This window comes from Brachyhypopomus gauderio, chromosome 6 (genome assembly GCF_052324685.1).
Source record: "Brachyhypopomus gauderio isolate BG-103 chromosome 6, BGAUD_0.2, whole genome shotgun sequence".
NCBI lineage: Eukaryota > Metazoa > Chordata > Actinopteri > Gymnotiformes > Hypopomidae > Brachyhypopomus > Brachyhypopomus gauderio.
Genome location: NC_135216.1, coordinates 23,422,172 through 23,444,804, shown reverse-complemented (window position 1 = coordinate 23,444,804; position 22,633 = coordinate 23,422,172). Strand labels below are relative to the sequence as shown.

At 49.4% G+C, this 22,633-nt stretch overlaps 1 protein-coding gene across 2 annotated transcripts; it reads left to right on the top strand.

Moving 5' to 3' along the window:
- The first annotated feature begins 124 nt into the window (after positions 1-124).
- top2b (DNA topoisomerase II beta) lies at positions 125-22,519 on the top strand. 2 transcript variants are annotated; one of them, XM_077009766.1, is made up of 35 exons: positions 125-655; positions 2,622-2,816; positions 3,193-3,283; positions 3,683-3,746; positions 5,146-5,291; positions 5,662-5,759; positions 6,323-6,535; positions 7,593-7,766; positions 8,465-8,566; positions 8,732-8,869; positions 9,168-9,306; positions 9,688-9,845; positions 9,994-10,119; positions 10,215-10,325; positions 10,423-10,528; positions 10,667-10,776; positions 11,821-11,913; positions 12,267-12,381; positions 12,833-12,954; positions 13,217-13,365; positions 13,524-13,755; positions 14,039-14,173; positions 14,506-14,706; positions 15,356-15,551; positions 16,103-16,194; positions 16,326-16,481; positions 16,832-16,915; positions 18,285-18,482; positions 18,665-18,821; positions 18,916-19,089; positions 19,509-19,692; positions 19,898-19,983; positions 20,149-20,238; positions 20,677-20,906; positions 22,009-22,519. In XM_077009766.1, the coding sequence occupies exons 1-35, from the start codon at positions 614-616 to the stop codon at positions 22,159-22,161; spliced, it is 4,860 nt and encodes a 1,619-aa protein (XP_076865881.1). In that variant the 5' UTR covers positions 125-613; the 3' UTR covers positions 22,162-22,519. The 2 variants fall into 2 exon arrangements, with proteins under 2 accessions (XP_076865881.1, XP_076865882.1); XM_077009767.1 differs by lacking the exons at positions 125-655; positions 2,622-2,816; positions 3,193-3,283; positions 3,683-3,746; positions 5,146-5,291 and adding an exon at positions 5,881-5,902 and having other exon boundaries at positions 5,667-5,759.
- The last annotated feature ends 114 nt before the right edge of the window (positions 22,520-22,633 follow it).

The window sequence follows — 22,633 nt, the reverse complement described above, 5'->3', positions numbered from 1 at the left end:
TCGGGCTGTTGCTATTGGTGGAGGCGCCGCGGGGCGGGTCTCCGGCGTCCTATTGGTGGAGGCGCAGCGGGTCTCCGGCGTTCTATTGGTGGAGGCGCCGCGGGTCTCCGGCGTGCCATTGGTCAGCCGGCGGGTTCGGGGCTCGTCGCCGCACCGATGGTGAAGCCGGACGGACGCCGCGGCGGTGTTATTGTTTCTGAATGAAAACCAAGGAATGTGGCAATAATCCAGCGCTGCACACGAAATATATTTAAAACTGTCAGTATTTATGTTGCCGCTTGAGTAGGATGTCGCGGAGGACGTGAAACGTGTTTTGTATAGTGATATTTTATTAGCTGGCAGGAAAGTCTTGAGTAGTTGTAGGACGTTCAGGCCTTTTGCGGTACCGCCTGTCGATTTTAACAATAGCCGAAGTACACTCGCCTCTCCGGGCACAACTGTCTGGATGTGATTATCTCCCCGGAAATACAGATCCCATTCTCAAACAGCGCAAAACCTGCACGGTTCACATGGGAGGCGACGTTTGATGCGACAACTGCATTTATAGACATTTTTTTATGAAGACTGATAATTTTTTTAACATCACACCAGCCTTGGAAGACACAATAGGAAAATGTCCAACGGTGCTGCGGGGAGCGGAGGTTTGACGTGGGTGGTAAGTAGCAGAACAGCCCCGGTACAGTATCGCCCGTGTCGTGCACCACCGTCTCCCCGCAGGTTTTCTACCATCATTGAGTGAGATGGACATTTTCATCCTCTTGAAGCGCGCGCTCGGTTTGCTAGCTGGGGTTAGCTGCGTTAGCTTAGCCTAGCCGGGTTAGCCTGTGCTAGCTTAGCCTAGTTGGGTTAGCTGTGTTAGCTTAGCCTAGTTGGGTTAGCTGCGTTAGTTTAGCCTAGCCGGGTTAGCCTGTGCTATCTTAGCCTAGTTGGGTTATCTGTGCTAGCTTAGCCTAGTTGGGTTATCTGTGCTAGCTTAGCCTAGTTGGGTTATCTGTGTTAGCTTAGCCTAGTTGGGTTATCTGTGTTAGCTTAGCCTAGTTGGGTTATCTGTGTTAGCTTAGCCTAGTTGGATTATCTGCGTTAGGTTAGCTGCGCTAGCTTAGCCTAGTTGGGTTAGCTGCGCTAGCTTAGCCTAGCCGGGTTAGCCTAGTTGGGTTAGCTGTGCTAGCTTAGCCTAGCCAGGTTAACTAGTAGGGTTAACGCGGCTAGCTTAGCCTAGTTGGGTTAGCTGGGTTAGCCGTGTTAGCTCAGCCTAGCTCGTGAAGTAGCGGAGCTAGCCAGCAGTACTAAGAGCTACAGATGGTTCGGGGGGTCTTAAAACTTGTGAAAGGATTAGTGGAATTGAGGTGATCACTCGTGTAATTCCCGCCTGACGTGCCCGAGTGTAAACGTGTTCTCTCCCGGTGCCCCCTGTGCGCTGGAGCGAGTGGGCTAACCGGCTAACAAAGCGAGAGAGGGAGCGGAGAGGACGGAGCTTGGAGTCCTTTTGTGTTGCACTAGCTGCGTCCGCTGTGGTTTTATGCTGGGCTGTTTTCTGTTAGCCAAGTAAATGTAATGTCAAAGAGAAGAGGCACTGGGGGTATTGATGGGCTGGGGTTTGGTTGGTGTGTGTGTGTGTGTGTGGGGGGGGGGGTAACAACTCGCTACGTGGTGGAGAATAAATGCCAAACGTGTACAGGGAGGTGTTCCGTGGTCTGGTTAACTAACTCAAGTTTTGGACCGGCCGCTCCAGTGAGCATCAATGGAGAAGCTGGTCGTGAAACACAGTACAAGAATTGGGGTGATGGGAGAGGCGTGATAAGTGGGGCTTGGGTCACTCTCTGCGCACCCCTCTAGCTCTGCCCTGGGCTATACGGTCTAGTTGTGTGTATAGACCACGCAAGTAAACATAGTGTAGTAGTAAATATGACCTCTGACCCAAGCACAGCGGAGGTATAATATAAATGATTACTCGGGTGTTACAACATGTTTTATATGATGAAGTGCTTGTTTCAATGGGCAGGCACGGTGTAGGAGCACAGTCTTTATCCAGTGTTGATCAGGCATGATTGCACTCGAACCTTGTCGTTATTAGTAATAAAAAGCGGAAAGTGGTTATTGTAAGAAATTACAGTGGCACTTCCAGGTTTATTCATGCTGCTGGAATTAGAGATATAATCACCTGCTGTCGTGTTCCATTATTTTTTACTTTAAAAACTTGACTAGATCTTTCATACATAAGTGTTTCCAAGATAAGATCCTATCAGGTTAAGAAGTCTTAAAAGTGATTACTCCGAGCTATTTTGCAGTCCTTTATGTGTAAGCTTCCTCAGTGTATTTCAAGGTATATTTACCTGTTTCAAGATGTCTCGACTAGATTCATTCCTTTAGGATAATCTCAGACGGCTCCCTTAGGCTCTGTGTTTTCTTGAATGTCACACATTTCTGTAATGCACATGTCTGGTGAAGAGGTGGAAAGTGCCTCCACAGTGTCATTTGCTCGTCCACTCATTCACACCACCTGGTTTCCTGTCCTTAACTTGGAAATGAAATCAAACAGAAGACGAGCTCTGGCTGACGTCCAGCCCCTGACAGGTTCCGTAACGATGTGTGTGATCCCCCCCCCCCGTGTGCCACAACAGACCCTCTTTGACAAGAACAACGCCGGTAAGAAGGACGAGGCGGATGGCAAGGCTGAAGGCGGCCGGGGCGATCCGCCCAAGAAGGAGAGCTCCAAGAAGATGTCTGTGGAGCGCGTGTACCAGAAGAAGACACAGCTGGAGCACATTCTACTCCGCCCGGACACCTACATCGGCTCTGTGGAGCCCGTCACTCAGGTGAGGAGAAGCAAACGCGGCTGCACCCAAGTCTCCGAGGTGAACCCTCTAGAATCTGACGAGTGCCAGGCTATATAGTTTTCAGCCTTCCGTGGACACATCTGCCTTAGTGGTGATGGATTCGGTCCGTCTTCCACCTTCAGCTAAAGACGGAGAAACTCCCTTCTGGGCCGAGCGTAGTGGTGTTGAGGGAAGACGGACTGCAACCCTAACTGTGTTCTGTGCAACATTCCACACACACACACACACACACACACACACACACACACACACAAACGAGAAATCACCTGGTCAGAGGGTTCAGGGCGCTTTGAAACGGAACGTGGCACCACTCTGTTTCTTGTCTGATCTGTGCTTATGTCTGTGTTGGTTGTAGCAAATGTGGGTTTTTGATGAGGAGATCGGCATGAACTTGCGAGAGATTACGTACGTCCCCGGATTATACAAGATCTTTGATGAAATCCTCGGTAAGCTGATATCTGGCATTGCCTCTGTCTCAGTCCGCTTCTGTAACCGATTTTATTTGACGCTGTGCTCCTCTGTTGTATCCAACGTGAAGAATAATGTGCATTTTTGTCAAGTGTCTGAAACGGATTCATATTTTACAAGCATACTTTGTTCTGTGTTTGGTCCTGCTGAAGGGTTTTTTCTAAAACACACTGTTCTATGGAACTAGAACTGTCCTGTCTTTTGAGTGTGTCCTGCTGGACTTTTCTTGGGTTTCCCGATGAAGATCTTGTCAGAACAGCATGGTGGCCTGTCAATTATTTCCTCCCTTGTTTCTGCTTTTAACAACACAAGTGTTGTGTAGATTATTTAATTTGATGTCATTTAATGGCGTTTTGACTTTTTTTTCTTGCCCCCAGTTAACGCAGCTGACAACAAGCAGAGAGACAAGAACATGTCCACCATCAAAATCACCATTGACCCGTGAGTATATGAACCATCCCTTCCCTTCTGCAAGAGAAGTCATGAAATTCCCAACCGGTTCGCTCTTTTCAACCAGGCCGTGTTCACCCCTCCCTGCTTAATGAGGCGTCCCCCTGCTCTGCTGTCCTGTCCTCTGTCCTCTCGTGCTGGCCTTATTTAGACGGTGTGTCTGCATTTCTGGGACTCGTGCTGAACTTTCGGCTGCTGCGAGGAGCTTTCAAAAACGACCAGAAATAGCGGGAAGGTTCCGTGCCGCCGTCGGGGATTCTGGTTCCCGAGTCCCAGGAGCGCGGCGTGGTGCCGTAATCACGGTCCCGCTGGTCTGACGTGCTTAGAGACGGCGGAAATACGATTTCTGTAGCGGGATGGACTTAGTGGATTTCTTCCTCTGCGCTGCACCGACTTAAACGAATTAGGTTAAGACTTCATTGTGGGAGCGCGTTAAGAGCACGTGCATCTGCCATATTAGTCCACGATGCTTGGAGTGTATAGAGTCAGGGTTTACTGTGGCTTTAGGGGTCTGTGTGCTTGGGTGAGCATAGAGCAAGGTGATGAAGAGGAGCACGTTGGGGATGAAGAAGGGGCGAAAGAGTGAACGGAGGAGAGGCGTGGAACAGAAGGGAAGGATGGAAGATGGAGGGACCCTGGGATTGAAGTGAAGGAGAGTGGGTTATGGAAATCTAATGGAAGAAATTATTGAGAGAGCAGAGGGGAGGAGGACAAAAGGAGGGAGGAGAGGAGGAGAGAGAGGAGAGACGGGTCAGGGGGAGGTGGTGGCGCTGAGAGCATCCTAATGAGAACACGTCTGGCAGACAGGCACCTCATTTCACATTCGTTTCACCTCCAGGAAGCCGACTGCTCAGACCCATGTCCTTCTCTCTCTCTCACACACACACACACACACACACACACAAGCTTGTTATCCCCACCCGGGCACCACCTCATTTAGTCAGCCTACATTTAGCATACCCTGCTTTTCTGGAGTGTATGGTTGTTTTTTAACAAATGGGCTCTCCCCTCTTGAGAATGCGAGATGTCTTTTTTTTTGACGCTACCCAAGAGGGTTAAAAGATTGGGGAGACCACACACACGGTTCGCCTTTGACATGTCTGCTCCTGACACTTCAATATCAGAGCGCCACAAATAACGTGATGAAACAGCCGACTCGTCCCTCTCCCATCAGTGTTTAGCAGATTTGACATGTCTGCTCCTGACACTTCAATATCAGAGCGCCACAAATAACGTGATGAAACAGCCGACTCGTCCCTCTCCCATCAGTGTTTAGCAGATATTAGCATTTCAGCAGGCTTGTTAGTTCCCCACAGAATGTGTGTGTGTGTGTGTGTGTGTTTCCTATGTGGTCATCCTCTCAGCACCTGGCATGTTTTCTCTGTGTCAGGGAGTCAAACACCATCTCCATATGGAACAACGGGAAAGGAATCCCTGTGGTGGAGCACAAGGAGGAGAAGATGTACGTGCCCGCCCTGATCTTCGGCCACCTGCTCACGTCCAGCAACTATGATGACGACGAGAAAAAAGTCACAGGTAACTTCACGATCTTTGGAGGCAGCACGCCAGCCTGGATCACTGAATGTAAGCCGGCCAGGAGCAAGTGTGCTGATTAATAGCACATGAGTTATGAAGCAGATCTTAAATCAACACTGGATTTTGAAGAAGTTTAGTTAATATGATCCCAAGAAAGTGTTTGTATGTATGTATGTGTGTGTGTTTGCTACATAGCGTGTGGGCTGTACATGTGTGTGAAATTGCATTACAAGGACGGGGAAATTAGCAGGTTTTTGCAGAGCACGTTTGCATGCAGCATACAAATTTTCCTTTGCAGATGTGCAGTCTAGCTAACTGTTGTTGTTGTGGTGGTTGTCCTTAAAGCAGATGTCTTATCTGTGCCCTGCAGGTGGGAGAAATGGCTACGGCGCTAAACTCTGTAACATATTCAGCACCAAGTTCACAGTGGAGACGGCATGCAAAGAGTACAAACACAGCTTCAAACAGGTACCGTCGTCTGCCTCACTCCCCGTCCCACAGAGCAGCGACTGGTGGATTTCAAAAAGATGGTTGTTTAGAGTCAGTCCGAGATCCAGTGACAGAAATTTGGGTTTTGTATTGATTGTAGGGGTTTTCCGTGATTAACTGAGGTGAGTACTTTGTTAAAGAAGCACGGTGGGTTTTTATTTATACCAGAGGTTTGAATGCTTGAAGTGGTAGTCACGCCTACTATCTTTTAGTGGTGGTGGAAGCTTTTCATGCACGGGAGGCTGATATCAGCTGTGATGTTGATCTCGGCGTTTGACACCTTGCCGCACGGGCTTTGAAGGCACAGTTCATTTCACAGTAACAATAGCCTGCGGCACTGTGTACCAGTCCTAGATAAGGAGTTCGGTCTGTCTGACTTACCTTGTCCGTTCAGAGGTTGGGAAGGCACACAAGACCCGAGTCTCTGTGGTTTAAACTATAATGAGCTAGTGCTTCACTCCTAACTGTTTTTTTTTCTGTGTTAGTTGTGTCTGAGGAAATTAATTCATTAACCCCCCCCCCCCCCCCCCCCCCCAACAAAGACATGGCAGAATAACATGACGAAAGCGAGCGAGCCGAGGGTCAAGCACTTCGACGGCGACGACTTCACCTGCGTGACCTTCCAGCCCGACCTGGCCAAGTTCAAGATGGAGAAGCTGGACAAGGACATCGTGGCCCTCCTGACGCGCAGGGCCTACGACGTGGCCGGCTCCTGCAGGGGCGTCAAGGTCCTTCTCAATGGGAAGAAGCTGCCCGTAAGTCTCCTGGTCCTCCGACTTAAGCTCGGGCCGGTGCGGTACTTAGGACAGCACTGTGACAGATGCACGTGTGGATGTTTGATGAGCTCGCATGTCGTTAACACCCTCGATCTGTTTCCACAGGGCCAACATGTGGGTGTTTGGGTTTTTGTTTACAAATATCATTTATCGTCAAGATTATTTAATCACAAATCGCTTAGTCCTGTCTACTTAGCGCATGTCCACTCTAGTGTGGATTGCTGTGGACTGTTATCTGGCTGATTTAGTTTTCCTGATCTGTCAGTGTCTTGTAGTAGCTCATTTAAGTAGCCCATAATCCTGTTGGCCCAAATGTGCCATTACGGCGTCGCTGTGCGCTGCTCCTCTCTGCCGTCCCCGTCCTCCGGGCCCCGCGAGGATAGACCTACCCGTCGGCCACTGGCGGACGCACCAGCGCGCTTTCCCAGCCTTTGAGTCGCCATCTGTTATTTCGGGTGAATCTGGTCTTTGCTCAGATCATTGGCGCTTAATGTCGTGACTTTAAAAGACCAGAAGCTGTAATTGCCCTACTTGTGTATGAATAGCGCTCGACTTTGGGGAAGAGAGCCCGTGAGACACGGCTGCAGCTGGTGAATGTGCTTCTCCACGCTTCCTCTAAACACCTCCGTGTGCTGTCTGAACGCCATTGACGCTTTGCAGGCAACACTTTCCCCTTTTCATTCCCAGAAATGTCAGATGGTGGCGTTTAACCACACATCAACGCTTAATTTATGGATTCTGAAGTTATAAAATTACATCCAACTGTGCAGCTGCTATAGTTTTGAAATGTTTCACCAGAGTTTTTACTTTTATTGTAATTTTTTTTTTCCATTTAAGGTTTGAGGTTATTTAAGATTTATATATTTATCACGAATACATTTAGAGTTCATATGATATAACTAAACACAGTCCCCTCTTGGCGCTCCTTTGCGGTCATGCCTTCACTTCAGCGCTAAACTGCCCCCTCCAGCTTCTCCAGGATGGCCGCCACACTCAACATCTCCTCCGCCCCTCACGGCTCTCCGTCTCACCACAGGTGAACGGCTTCCGCAGCTACGTGGACCTGTACGTGAAGGACAAGCTGGACGAGACGGGCGTGGCCTTGAAGGTGGTGAACGAGTCTGTGAACGAACGCTGGGAGGTGTGCCTCACCATGAGCGAGAAGGGCTTCCAGCAGATCAGCTTCGTCAACAGCATAGCCACCACCAAGGTAGCGCAGCGCCCCCACACCTGTACGCCCCTACACACCTGTACGCCCCTACACACCTGTACGCCCCTACACACCTGTACGCCCCTACACGCCCCTACACACCTGTACGCCCCTACACACCTGTACGCCCCTACACCCCCCCAGTCCCGCACCACAGTCAGCAGGGCACTCGGGCCAGGACGGGTTTTTCTGCAGGGCTCCGATAAACATGTCTTTATGCAAGTGTAAACAAAGACGGGCCATCCGTCATATCCTGACATTTACAACGAACTTCATTGTTGAGGCTAATCTAATCATTATGGTGCTCCGCATCCATAAAATGACCCTTGGAACCGAGGCAGCGATCATCATTCACTTTCGTGTTGATTGATATTTGCTTGTTCCAAATTAGTGCGACCTCAGTCACAGCGGCGCTAGCCTGGTGTCACCGGAGCGCCGGTTTCTCTTGAATAAGTGATGACTTTTTACCACCGAATCGATTCACCAGTGTGACTTCATTCAGTCATTTCCATACCACCCTGTTATTCGCAGTTGGCACACATTCTTTAGCAGTACTCCGGGAAAAACGGGGACGGGCGCTGGAGCCGCGGAGTGGCGGTCCCCCGGTGCGGCGCTATTCCCCGAGGCTACGGGAAGTGTGACTGGAGTCCTCCGGTGTAACTAGCGCTGAAATTGCTGTGGGCTCTTGCTTCTCTCAGGGTGGCAGGCACATTGATTATGTCGTGGACCAAATAGTGGCGAAACTCATTGAGGTGGTGAAGAAGAAGAACAAAGCTGGAGTATCTGTGAAACCATTCCAGGTTTGAGCTTTATATACTGTATAAGTAGATGTGTAGTTGACATTAGTGAATTGAAATGTATTCCGTCGAGTGGTTTATTCTGTCGAGTAGGGTGTGTACCCCGGTCAGCGTGATTTTCAGGCTGCTTCTTATGTCTGTATGATGAACTATACTGTGTTGCTTCAGGTCAAGAACCACATCTGGGTGTTTGTGAATGCACTGATTGAGAACCCAACCTTCGACTCCCAGACCAAGGAGAACATGACTCTTCAGACCAAAAGCTTTGGCTCCAAATGTGCACTCTCTGAAAAATTCATAAGAGCGGTAAGGTTTCTCGGATCGGTGAGGTCGTTCTGAAGGGTCAGAACATGGGGGGGGGGGATCTGAACGTACAGTTTGCCTGTAGCCCAGAGATCACTTCCCAGTCTTGGTGCTGGGCCTATGAAACGAACTGCTGGGTTGAATGATACGTTAGTTGTTATAAAACTAAACTGCAGTGTGTCAGAGCTGCTTCCAGCCTCTGATTTTCTTTACACGTCTCACTGTTATTCCGAGTGATCTGTAATACCGCCCCGTTCCACGGCCGCGTCGAGCTCTGATTGGTCTTCTCCTTGCTGTCCAGGCGACCAACTGTGGCATAGTGGAGAGCATTCTGAACTGGGTGAAGTTCAAAGCTCAGACGCAGCTGAATAAAAAGTGTTCTTCAGTCAAGCACAGCAAGATCAAAGGCATCCCCAAGCTAGACGACGCCAACGACGCTGGTGAGCTGAGCCTCCCCCCCGTCTGCAAACACCTTCCTTTATCTGAGAGCTCACGGGGAGCTGAGATGGGTTTTTTCCAATTTATTATTTATTTGTTTGTTTATTTTTGCTTTTTGCCAAGAGCAGGTGGTATATGTACAGTGTTATATAGGCACTTCTGGCTCTGTGCTTTAAATATCTTCAAGCGGTGGTCTCCTACGACCGTGAACACTGTCTCATATGGTGCTGGAACATACTTGTACATATGGCAGCATTTACAGTTATGAGCAACAAACAAAACACGAGCAAAACCATCTTCGTCCTCCTGCTCGTGGGTTGTGTCTGTGCGTTGGCTAACGCGCTCCTGAAGCGTGCTGAGCTCCTCCCCGTCTCACGCCATAGGTGGGAAGCACTCGTCAGACTGCACGCTCATCCTGACCGAGGGAGACTCGGCCAAATCGCTGGCCGTCTCCGGGCTGGGCGTTATTGGGCGGGACCGCTACGGCGTCTTCCCCCTGCGGGGCAAGATCCTCAACGTACGAGAAGCCACACACAAACAGGTGAGCGCCCGCAAAGCAGCGGAGACGTCCGGGCCGCAGGAAGAGAAGATGATCTAGGATAATATATACTACTACGTAGCTGTCATTATATTATGCTTAATCCAGGGAGTTCAGAGTCGTCGCTAAATAGAACAAAACTTGTTTGTAGATCATGGAGAACGCAGAGATCAACAATATCATCAAGATCGTGGGCCTGCAGTACAAGAAGAGCTACGACGACCCCGACTCCCTGAAATCTCTCCGATACGGCAAGATCATGATCATGACTGATCAGGTGTGGCCCCCCCTCAGCGTTACGTACATGCAACCCCTTTGCTGTGCCCATCCTAAGACCCGTGTAATCACGTTGTGATGTTTCGGTGTGGTCAGGATCAAGACGGCTCCCACATCAAGGGTCTCCTCATCAACTTCTTCCATCACAACTGGCCGTCCCTGCTCAAACACACGTTTTTAGAGGAGTTCATCACGCCTATCGTCAAGGTACAGACCATGGCAATTTTCCCCTTAATTCCTTGCACAGATTAAAAGCATATTGACCGTTTAAAGATGCAGTTTCACGCCGATCCCCGTCACGCAGGCCACCAAGAACAAGCAGGAGGTTTCCTTCTACAGCATTCCGGAATTCGAGGAGTGGAAGAAACAGACGGAGAACCACAAAACATGGCACGTAAAGTACTACAAAGGTTGGTTCTAGTTCCACTACGTGAATAAGCAACAATTAAATTAACACATGGACTGTAACGTTCCCAATGCTACCGTATCTATCCTGATATTTGCCCGCTCCACCTCTAATCGCGATATTTATCCGTGCGATGCCGTAGGTTTGGGTACGAGCACAAGCAAAGAGGCGAAGGAGTACTTCGCAGACATGGAGAGACACCGGATCATGTTCACGTACGGAGGCACGGAGGACGACTCTGCCATCACTTTGGTTAGTGTCGGATCAGGTTTCTGGGTTATTTTTTCTCTCTTCTCAAATATTTTGCACGTTTTGACATTGTCTGGGTTGCGGTTGAGCGGGACGTGTGGACAGAACGTGGTGTCGTGGTGGCACATGAGCTGATATGACTTGAGCCTTCAGAATACGAATTCTCAGCGCAAGCAGACTCTGATTATCCCAGCCAGTATTTTTATGCCAAACCAATATGCTCTTAAAATAAGTTTTCAAAGCCATAACTCTTTATTTGTCTAAACAAAATTTAAGACTGAAAATGCTGCTTATGTGCAGCTTATTTTCAGCCGTTCTGTCAGGTAGGTGAGCTCCAGTTTGTTCAGGTTGGTCGACGCTTTTCAGATAGAAAGATTCTTAGTTGTGCTGGTGCTCTGGGGCACAGCCGCTTCAGTAGATCTGAGTCATCCATTCTCAGCACCTCTGGCCTGCCTGCATAAGTCTTCTTGCTCTGATGTGGAGTTTAGAGGGTGGTTTTTTTTGTCTAGGCAGTACCTGGGTGATCTGATGCTTCGAATATTATTTTGTAGACTTGTCTTGTGTCTCCTGTGCCTTCGTCTCCAAATTCATTAGACTGCTGTCTTCATTTACACAGTTCTCCACCAGACTAACAGACTACAGTCTGATTAATGGTAATTGAATTAAGTGTGTCCTTTGTCTGGAAAATGATAGACGGGCCAATTGTAAACCAACTGTGTCCTAATTAGTGCGATATCTTTTATCCAGGGGATTAATACTTTTGCAAACAATTCAAAATCAGTTAGTGTTGAGGGTCAGCCTTTTCAAAATAAAATCAATTTAATCAGTAGCTTTGACGGGTCCGATGGTTTTTAAGGGGGTCACGTTGGTTTGAAGGTATGCTGCACGTGTGTCACGTGAGCGTTCCTCACAGCTCTCGAGTGAACGCCTTGACGTCGTGTCCCTTTCCTAGCTGCCAACCGCTCGTCTTTCCCAATCTGCGCTTCTCCTCGGGTGTACGCCAGCTCCCGAGAACAGCAGGGCGACCCTTCTCCCCCTCTGTTTCAGGCCTTTAGCAAGAAGAAGACGGACGACAGGAAAGAGTGGCTCACGAACTTCATGGAGGACAGGAGACAGAGGAGGCTTCACGGCCTGCCCGAGGTGAGGCCCGGGTGTCAGGGATGCTCTAATAAGGCCAAGCCCCTATACCAGGTCGTGGGAGAGTCACGCAAACGGGTGGTGATTCTCGGGGTGAACATGTCACTCACCATCTCTTAGTATTAGTTATTACTTTTTTCGTAACATGTTGCTTTTGGCACTTAGTACTGTTATCCAGTTTGCTGTGTGCTGTTTAGTGGTGCCTGTGAGGATACTGGTTCCTGCTGGCCAGTGGTAGTTGAAATGTTCTGGATTGGTAGGTAGAGTTGAGGTGCTGTGGTGAGTGAGACGAGGGTAATGGTGAGGTGTTGGTGTTCTCCGTGTAAAGCCCCTGTCTCTGCCCCCCTCCCCCACAGCAATTCCTCTACGGCACCGCCACACGCCACTTGTCCTACAACGACTTCATCAACAAAGAGCTCATTCTCTTCTCCAACTCCGACAACGAGAGGTCCATCCCATCACTCGTCGATGGTGCGTCTCCTTTGTAGTTACGCATAAGTTTGTGTGTGTATTTTCCCCAAAAACCTTTCTTGCGGAGTAAACAACAGATGTGAGGAACGGTTCTCGTGTCCGCTGACATGTTCGAGGGCGGTACAACATGTCAGCGGTTGCCAGGTTTGTTTTTTTGAGGTCTGAGCCGAGCCCCCAGGGACAGACACCGGAGGGTTCAGACTGTCTGAGGCAACCGCTATAGTGCCGTTGTGCTGTTTTCATAGCACTTAAAGGGAGTCGGCTTCCCTTCATAACACTAACCTCAGACACATCCACATGTGTTTTTAGGCTTTTGTTAATGTACACCTAGTAAATGTTTTATGTTTAGATTTTTGTAAATTTTAAGTACATAGAGCAGCCATCTTTTATGTTGTCTCTAAAGGTCAATATGGAAGCCATAAATATGAGGTGTGTGTGTGTGTGTGTGTAGGTCTGAAGCCAGGACAGAGGAAGGTGCTGTTCACCTGTCTGAAGAGGAATGATAAGAGGGAAGTGAAGGTGGCACAGCTGGCTGGATCAGTAGCAGAGATGTCTGCATACCACCATGGGGAGGTGTGTGTGTGTGTGTGTGTGTGTGTGTGTGTGTGTGTGTGTGTGTGTGTGTGTGTGTGTGTGTGTGTGTGTGTGTGTGTGTGTGTGTGTGTGTGTGTGTGTGTGTGTGTGTGCGTGCGTGCGTGCGTGCGTGCGTGCGTGCGTGCGTGCGTGCGTGCGCTAATGACATCCCTTGTGTTTGGCTGTGTTGAGCGGTACTTTATTCTGTGTTGAGCGGTACTTTATTCTGTGTTGAGCGGTACTTTATTCTCCCCACACACAGCAAGCTCTGATGATGACAATCGTCAACTTGGCCCAGAACTTTGTGGGCAGCAACAATGTGAACATCCTGCAGCCACTGGGACAGTTCGGCACCCGCATCAACGGGGGCAAAGACGCAGCCAGCCCCCGTTACATCTTCACCATGCTCAGGTGTGTGTGTGTGTGTGTGTGTGTGTGTGTGTGAGAGAGAGAGAGAGAGAGTGATAAACACCAACAGTGTTTGTTCCCCACACCACAGTTAAGCAAACTGTGTGTGTGTGTGTGTGTGTGTGTGTGTGTGTGTGTGTGTGACCTTTTCACCCTTTCAGTCCCCTCGCCAAGCTGCTGTTCCCTGCTGTGGACTCCAACCTGCTAAAGTTCCTTTATGACGACAACCAGAAGGTGGAGCCAGAGTGGTACATACCCATAATCCCCATGGTGCTGGTGAACGGAGCCGAGGGCATCGGCACCGGCTGGGCCTGCAAGATCCCCAACTACGACCCGCGTGAGATCGTCAACAACATCAACCGCCTGCTCGAGCACCAGGACCCCCTGCCCATGGTACAAGCTTCGGCTCACAGCTCCGTATCCACTCCAGCCAATCAGCTGGCCTTGCAGTAAAGATCCATCCCATTGGCTCCGCCCTCCTCCGTCACACCGCAGCCGTGGCCGCCGACTTTGTCGTCCTCCCCTTTGAAGCATGCGTTGACATCATTATGAGGACACCCTGTCCCCGTGTGTGTCTGTTCTGTGGTTCCTTCCCTTTTGTATAGTGCCTTGTGTGAATCGTCACCCGGAGTATTAACGGTTTGGATACCCTGTCCATCTGTGTGTCCTTACCCAGCTGCCCAGCTACAAGAACTTCAAGGGAGTGATCCACGAGTTGGGGCAGAACCAGTATGTGGTCAGCGGTGAAGTGTCCGTCCTGGACAAAAACACCATTGAGATCACGGAGCTCCCGATTCGCACGTGGACGCAGGTACACAACAGCCTATGTATACAAACCCAGGCTGCACACGCTTTAGAACTGAAGAAGTTTAGTTTACTAAATAGGTCTTGTCTAAGAACCCTGACTTGGGGGGAAAAAAAATAACACATGATTGGTAACCTGCAAATTTATTCATCTTCACATCACAGCTGTTCAGTTCTGGAATGGTGAAAATACAGTTGATGATGATCATGGTGATCAGTTAAAATATAACTAGCTAATATTGCACTGGCGTGATAAAAGCTAAGAAGGATTATGATCACTGATCCAGCCGATGTGACCCTCACTGACCCCTGACCTCTGCTCCCGTACCCCCTGCACAGGCGTATAAGGAGTCTGTGTTGGAGCCCATGCTCCAGGGCACGGAGAAGACGCCGGCACTCATCACGGACTACAAGGAGTACCACACGGACACCACGGTGAAGTTTGTTGTGCGCATGACTGAGGAGAAGCTGGCCCAGGCCGAGGCGGCCGGCCTCCACAAGGTCTTCAAGCTGCAGTCGTCTCTCACCTGCAACTCCATGGTGAGCAAGGCAGCCAGACCAGAACACCGATACCCGCCCAATAGGGTCGGGCCATATGGATTTAAACGGACATTGACCTTTTCCGTTTTTGGTATTCGACATTGTTTCTAATTGAAATACCTTAATGAGTGAATCTGAGCACCACGTGGTGTATAATAGATGTTTAACAGAGGCATTGTGGTTCCTCACAATATTATAAAGCTTTAGAGAAGAAAAACATTGTGTCCAACATGTTTTCAACATTTACAAACTCGCAGTACATCCCAGCAGCACATGGCATACAATATTTTATTTATTTATTTATTTTTAGCATTTTGAATTAAATATTGTTTGAATTCAGAGTAGTCCACCCATGCTGCCAGGTCTTCTGCACCCTCGCAACAGCTCCATATCTGTTTTTGTCATTGTATTGAGGGCACGAGCAGGTAGCGAAACAGCTTTTGGGAGGACGGCCGTTCTGACAGGAACTGCCCAGTCATGAGTTTACAAGCTAAATAATGCGCAGTAAAACTTTTCCCTCCCCCTCCTCTGAACTCTCTTCGACCCCCCCTGGCGCACTAAGCGTCTTTTTAGTCTGCAATCAGTCGTTTCAAAGTCACAAAGTCAAAGCGTCCCTTCCCTCCATCTCTCTCTGGGCTTTCTGCTCTAGGTGCTGTTTGATCACATGGGCTGTCTGAAGCGCTACGAGTCCGTGCAGGAGATCCTGAAGGAGTTCTTTGAGCTGCGCCTGCACTACTACAAGCTGAGGAAGGACTGGATGTTGGGCAGTCTGGGCGCCGAGTCGGCCAAACTCTCCAACCAGGCACGCTTCGTGCTGGAGAAGATCGAAGGGAAGATCTCCATCGGTGAGGCCACCAGGGCGTTCCTCAGCTTCAGCGTGGGTGTCGAGCGGGGTTTTGCCCTCCGCGCGCCCCCTCGTTAAAGCCGTATTAATCACCGTTACAGGCCTGTGTGGTCTTCCGTGTCCGCATGTCTGTTAGCGCGGAGATCACAGCCGGGGCTCCTTATGGTGGGATGTAACAGGAGCAGTCACAGTATTGCAGGAATGATACTGGGCTTCTCCTAGTTGGAATGGTCATCTGGGCCTGTTCATTATCTAATGTGAAACGTGTTGTCCTCCGTGCTCTAAGCTTTTATTATTTGAACAATTATTCTAATTTACATAGTTGATTATAATAATCAAGAATCCTGTCATGGGTAGCGACAGGATTCTTAGTCTCACTGCCAGCAATAATGAAGAGCAAGATGAATAGATATGTATCCAATTTAGAAGTGATTATGATGAACCTTTATCTTCCACAAATTGGAAACTTGGCCCACACTCAGAATAAAGTTGCCCACAAACACAGTGGCAGGAGACATTTCAGCGAGTCCCACTGTGTTCTCCATCTTTCAGAGAACAAGACCAAGAGGGATCTGATCCGGATGTTGGTGCAGAGGGGCTACGAATCGGACCCCGTGGCAGCCTGGAACCGAGCCCAGGAGAAGGTAGACCTGCACGCCTCTCCTTGCTTCCACGTTGTCTGTAAAACGCCCACCTGTCTTTTCTCCTTGTGACCAACGCCCCTGGCCATGATCCGATTGGTTAATATCGTCCTCCCGTTCCCGCCCCCGCGCAGGCATTGGAGGATGAAGATCACGAGGGCAATGAGAGCGACAGCTCCCTGGACTCGGGCTCCTCGTCGGGGCCCAACTTCAACTACATCCTCAACATGCCCCTGTGGTGCCTGACCAAGGAGAAGGTGGAGGAGCTGCTCAGGCAGAGAGACGTAAAGGTTCGTCCCGCCAGATGATCCAGCGTGTGCGTTCATCTCAAACGCAAATGTAGCTCTCCCCGTTACTGCTGTGGCAGGAATGTACCCAGCACACCTGCACACCCAGCACACCTGTACACCCAGCACACCTGTACACCCAGCACACCTGCACACAGCACTTTATTAGTGCACAGGTGGGAGAAAAAACACCTGAACGTTGGAGGCACAGTAAGCCCGTTTGTTTTGACTGGAAACAACGTGTTCATGCATTAAACTAAAATTATTGTTGGGCAGAAATAATTCATTTCCTGTAGATATTAAATGTTAAATATAAAATGTTAAATTAAATGATATTATAAATGTTGTTCCAGAAAGCAGAATTGAATGAACTGCAGAGGAAGGTTCCGAATGATCTGTGGAGGGAAGACCTGGCTGTGTTTATAGAGGAGTTGGACGTGAGTTCTGCACTCTACACTGGTACTTTCACTGTGTGTGTGCAGGGTTGCCAACTCTCACGCATTGAGCGTGAGACACACGCATTTGACCGTCTTCACACGCTCTTACGCCACACTTCCGATATCTAACACCGAAAAAAAATCTAGTTTATTTACCTCTGATCCACATCTATGATTCAGTGAGTTACTAGTTCGCTCTGGCGCCAACCACCGGTGATCGATATATCGTGATATAATACTTAATTTGTGTCCATTTTACGTTCCCCACCCATTCCCCCCCAACCGTCAACAACTTACGTTGGCCACATGGAAGTTCTGGCAGCTAACGTAAGCCTACCTATTTTATTAATGTAACTGCACTACATTGAAAGTGTAATTTTGTTTCTGGAAGTGACGTTCTCAGAAATAGGCAGCTAGCCTCAGCCTAATTCTTGTACGAAGCAATTTGTTGTTTTTACAGAAAGTAGTATTTTTGTATAATAAAATTTTTGAGTAGTGGCCAGTTCTGGCAGGTAGCCTAAGCCTACCAATTTTATTTATTTTACTACAGTTTTATTAGTTTAATGTAGTGTTCTGAGTGTCAGCCTCAAACAGACATGTTGTCTTGGATTTACTTTTGTGTGTTTACATTATTGCAATATGTTGATAAAACCTTTACAATTATAATACTTTATATATACTTTATAAATGTACTCTGCTTTCATGCCAGCAGACCGGAGTAGCTCTTTTTAAATCGAGAATCGTTTTTCAATCGGAAAATAATCGTTTTTGAATCGAATCGTTGGGATCTGAAAGAATCGGGGGGGGGGGGGGGGGGGGGGGGGGGGAAATCGAATCGTGACCCCAAGAATCGATTCTGAATCAAATCATGGGATTCCCAAAGATTCGCAGCCCTACTTACATGCACGTGTATATATGGTATATGTGTCTGTGACGGAAACTCTCACTTAGGTTAAATGGGAGCTCTGGCTGTTATGGCAGGTTAGAACTCACATTTCCGTCCTGTTTGACCTGGGTTCAAGTCCCATGTTGAGTGGCGTCTTTCAACCTTTTATTAAATTCACATGATCTCGTCATTGAACATATAGACGTGCCTATATGATGTTCTAGCTAAGGATATCCATTGTGTCAAAACAGCTGAACCAAAAGTCACATTTTTTTAATAGTTTAAAATTAATGGAACATTATGCATTTTTTATGTAAATATTGTGTGGTGGGCCAAAATAATTGTTTTAAGATGTGTTCTCTCTCTTTTACTCTCCCTCCCCCTCCCTCCCTCAATCTCTCTCCCTCTCGTACTCCCTCCCTTGCCCTCTCTCCCTCTTCCTTATTCTCTCTCTCTCGCTCCCTCCCTCCCGCGTGCTGCTAGCGTATTGAGGAGCAGGAGCGTGAGGGTGCCAGTCTGGGCCAGGGCGTCCGGCTGGTCAAGGGGAAGGTGGGGAAGCCCAAGGTGAAGAAGGTGCATCTGGAGGAGACGCTGCCGTCGCCCTTCGGACGCCGCGTGGAGCCCCAGATCACGCTGGCCATGAAGGCCGACGCCTCCAAGAAGATGACCAAGAGGAAGAAGGTGAGCGGAGGGTGGGAGGAGTGCGGCTGGAGCCGGGGGAGATTACCACGCTTCTGGATGTAGTTTGTTTGTCACTGGTGCTGTTGTGCTCGTGTGTGTGTGTGTGTGTGTGTGTGTGTGTGTGTGTGTGTGTGTGTGTGTGTGTGTGTGTGTGTGTGTGTGCGCGCGCGCGCGTCTCCCAGGGTGACGTGGACCTGGCGTTGAAGATGGAGTTTGACGACGATGGCGTGGTGGACGCTAACGGGGCGGCGGGAGACTCTCTCATCTCCCCGTCCGGCATGCCCAACCCCGCGGCCAAGCCCAAGGCCCCGCGCGTCAAGAAGGAGAAGAAAGAACCCGGTAAGGAGCCGAGCGCCTCTTCCTCCTCTTCTCTGGGAGTCCGGCGGTGCGGTTGGGAGGGGCGACCTTCATTCACACTGGCCTCCCCCCCCAGGAGCCCCCAGGCAGAGGAAGACTCCGAGTGCGGCGAAGGGTACGGCCAAGAAGCCGAAGAAGCGGAATCCCTGGTCGGACGACGACGACGACAACGACAACAAGTCCGCCAGCGACCTGGACGAGAGCGAGCAGCCCGTCATCCCGCGTGACACCACGTCACGCAGAGCGTCAGGTGCGTCGGCGGGGACACGGGACACGCCTCCTTTTGTCGCGCGCTCTACTTCGCCGCCAAAAGTTCGGAACTGCCTGCTTCTCTCTGTCTGCTGAGTGGCTCACGGTATGATGTAAGCGCAGTGTAACCGAGGAGACCGTTGGATTATGCAGATCTATATCCTCCACACTGGCATTCCATCCTGCTGGTTTCATAACTGGAAAAACATGGGAAGGCACATATATAGTATTCTTACAAATGCACCAGCAGCTAATAATTCCCTCAGTTTTTGGATGGGGAGTGGGAGTTTTTTATATATACACACATACACACACACACACACACACGCTGAACTGATAGGTTAGTGGTACACCTGTAAGTAATACTGCAGGAGATGTTGCCATGCAGACAGGTGACTCACTGTTTCACTCTTCCTGTAGCCGTGAAGGCGAAGTATACCTTTGACTTCTCCGAGGAGGAGGAAGAGGAGGAAGACGGCGACGACGACCAGGAGAATGAGGTGCCTGCCTCGCCGGTGCACTCCTACAAAGACAGCTTCCCCACGACGCAGAACAACAACGAGGACGAGGACGACATATTTCCTCCTAAGCCCACTTTGACTTCGTACGTGAGCGCGTTGCCACACACCTTATCTGGGCTCTACGGCCGTGTGTGCCCATGAATCCAGCCACATCCTTTAGTTTCACATAGCTGCCTTTTGTGTTTGTAACGGCTTGTTACGGTAACAAGCCAACAAGCGAACTGTTCATTTAATGTTGGAAGGGTGAGTCATTGACCTAGTTATGTAATCTTTTGGTTTTGTCTCCAGTTCTGCCTCAGAAACGAAGAAGAAGGAGACGGGAGGTATATTCTCCTCCTCCAAACTCGCCTCCTCAGAGAAGAGCAGTGACAGTGGTGCGTGTGGGCCCGGGGAGACTCATTTTGCTTCACACGGTCACGTGTGTGTGTTCAAAAAGGGCTTCGTGTTTTTTCAAATAGGACTGGCTACACAAATATCATAGAGGGGTTTGACGTTTGATGTATGATGTAGTTGTGTAAATACATATCCGTTCCCCTCAGAAGTGAAATCGGACATTGACGATGATAGAGGAGTCTTCTCATCTTACACCAGCAGCTCAGCTTTTGAAAAGCCTTCTCCAGCAAAGAAAGGTACCATCACATCACTGCCAGCAGGGGGCTCTCTCCTCCCACACCCTGGCTTGAACACAGCTGTGGCGTGACCAATACGATTTGGTATTTTAAGGATCTGATTTTCCTCTCACAGCTACAGCTCTGGAAATGAATCAGCGTTTGTGTCCTCGTTCATACTTGTTTGTTCTTTTTTCCCACAATTCTGTTGGGCGCAAAAAAAAAAAGAAAGAGAAAGTTGAACAACTTGACACTGGGATAGTAATGTCTAATTCGTATCACTTAGCAATGTTTATAGCCACGGAGTAATGCAGCCAGAACGCCCTGTAACTGCTTCAACAGATCGAGAGCCAAAGCCGTTCTGGTGCTGCTCAGCCTGCTGAACTATCAATGTTAACAGTTGGTAAAACTGTTCTTGTGAACTGCTGTCGTTCTGTGCTTGTTTGGTTTCCCCTTTAGCTAAGAAGCCATCGGAAACAGCAGCCAAGCCACGCAAAGCACCAGCCAAACCCAGGAAGCCCGACACGTCCGTCTGGGACTCCGACTCGGACACGGCGGAGAAGAAGGCCCCTGCAGCGCCCAAAGGCCAGAGCAAAGGCAGGGGGAGGAAGAGGAAGCCGTCTGGCTCCGAGGAAGACGAGTACAAGCCCATGAAGAAGACGGGAAAGGCCCCTGCTTCGAGCAGCAGAGTGAGTGTCGCCCCGCACCCGGTCAGGGTCTGCTGACCCAAAACACATACGCGCGGTTGAGTCAGGGTCTGCTGACCCAACACACACACACACGGTTGAGTCAGGGTCTGCTGACCCAAAACACATACGCGCGGTTGAGTCAGGGTCTGCTGTCCCAAAACACATACGCGCGGTTGAGTCAGGGTCTGCTATCCCAACACACACACACACACGCGGTTGAGTCAGGGTCTGCTGACCCAACACACACACACGCGCGGTTGAGTCAGGGTCTGCTGACCCAAAACACACACGCGCGGTTGAGTCAGGGTCTGCTGACCCAAAACACATACGCGCGGTTGAGTCAGGGTCTGCTGACCCAACACACACACACGCGGTTGAGTCAGGGTCTGCTGACCCAACACACACGCGCGGTTGAGTCAGGGTCTGCTGACCCAACACACACACACGTGCGGTTGAGTCAGGGTCTGCTGACCCAACACACACACACACACGCGGTTGAGTCAGGGTCTGCTGACCCAACACACACACACGCGCGGTTAAGTCAGGGTCTGCTGACCCAACACACACACACGCGGTTGAGTCAGGGTCTGCTATCCCAACACACACACACACGCGGTTGAGTCAGGGTCTGCTGACCCAACACACACACACGCGCGGTTAAGTCAGGGTCTGCTGACCCAACACACACACACGCGGTTGAGTCAGGGTCTGCTATCCCAACACACACACACACGCACGCGGTTGAGTCAGGGTCTGCTATCCCAACACACTGCTCATTAATTTTGAGGGGGAAATGTGGCTTTATTTTATAAATGATTTCCTCTCACGTACAGTATGTACAGTATTTCCTCTCACGTACAGTATGTACAGTATTTCCTCTCACGTACAGTATGCCACTTAAATACAGATGCATATAGTACTGAGTGGAAGTACATGTATAAATGTGAGGTTGCCACTAATGTGAGCTGATAAGTACCTCACTTATTAGTGGTTATTATAACTTAAAGGGCTTTGCACACAAGCATCACAGCTTCCATGCACTTTCACAGCTGTAGTGAGGAAGTGGTGCTGAATCGCTAACATGCACACATGACCTCCGCAGAAACCGAAAAAGCCAGCATCGGACGTGGAGGACGAGGACGTGAGCCGGAACAGCTTCAGCCGCACAGATCCGACCAGAGACCGGCCGGGCCGGGCCAAGAAAGAGGTCCGGTACTTTGCGGAGTCCGATGATGACGACGACATGTTTGACTAGGCCGTGTGCCAGTACATACACACACACACACACACACACACACACACACGAACACACTCGCTTGTGGTAATAACTTCTGTCCTTCGTCCTGAAGACTTTTGTACATTTATTTCTCCTGTTTAATTTTTCTTTATTTGTGATGTTAAATGCTTTCTACTGTGTAGTTGTTTTACACTTTTTATTATTGATATAATTATAATTATTGTTATACATACAGCTTTGGTTTTTTTCCATTGGAATGTATTTGTCATAAGCGCTTTTAGAAATTTAGACTGCTGTGCTCTAGCACATTTTAACTGTTGAAAGTAAGATTGTACCTTTTGAGATGAACTTGGAAATAAACATGAAATGTAAATGAGACTGTTTGGAAAAGCTTTGCTCAGCACTAAGGGAGCTGCACACGCTGGCTGACACGACTAAAACGTGAACAGCAGCGCCGTGCCAGTATTCTGATGCTCAGGTAAGACACCAC

What these genes read in the sequence shown, in the direction of transcription:
- top2b (XM_077009766.1), top strand. Translation starts at nt 614, where the DNA reads ATGTCCAACGGTGCTGCGGGGAGCGGAGGTTTGACGTGGGTG. An exon ending in TCATGATCATGACTGATCAG is followed by an intron (nt 10,120 to 10,214) that starts GTGTGGCCCCCC and finishes CGGTGTGGTCAG; the next exon opens with GATCAAGACGGCTCCCACAT. An exon ending in GAAGGAGAAGAAAGAACCCG is followed by an intron (nt 18,822 to 18,915) that starts GTAAGGAGCCGA and finishes CTCCCCCCCCAG; the next exon opens with GAGCCCCCAGGCAGAGGAAG.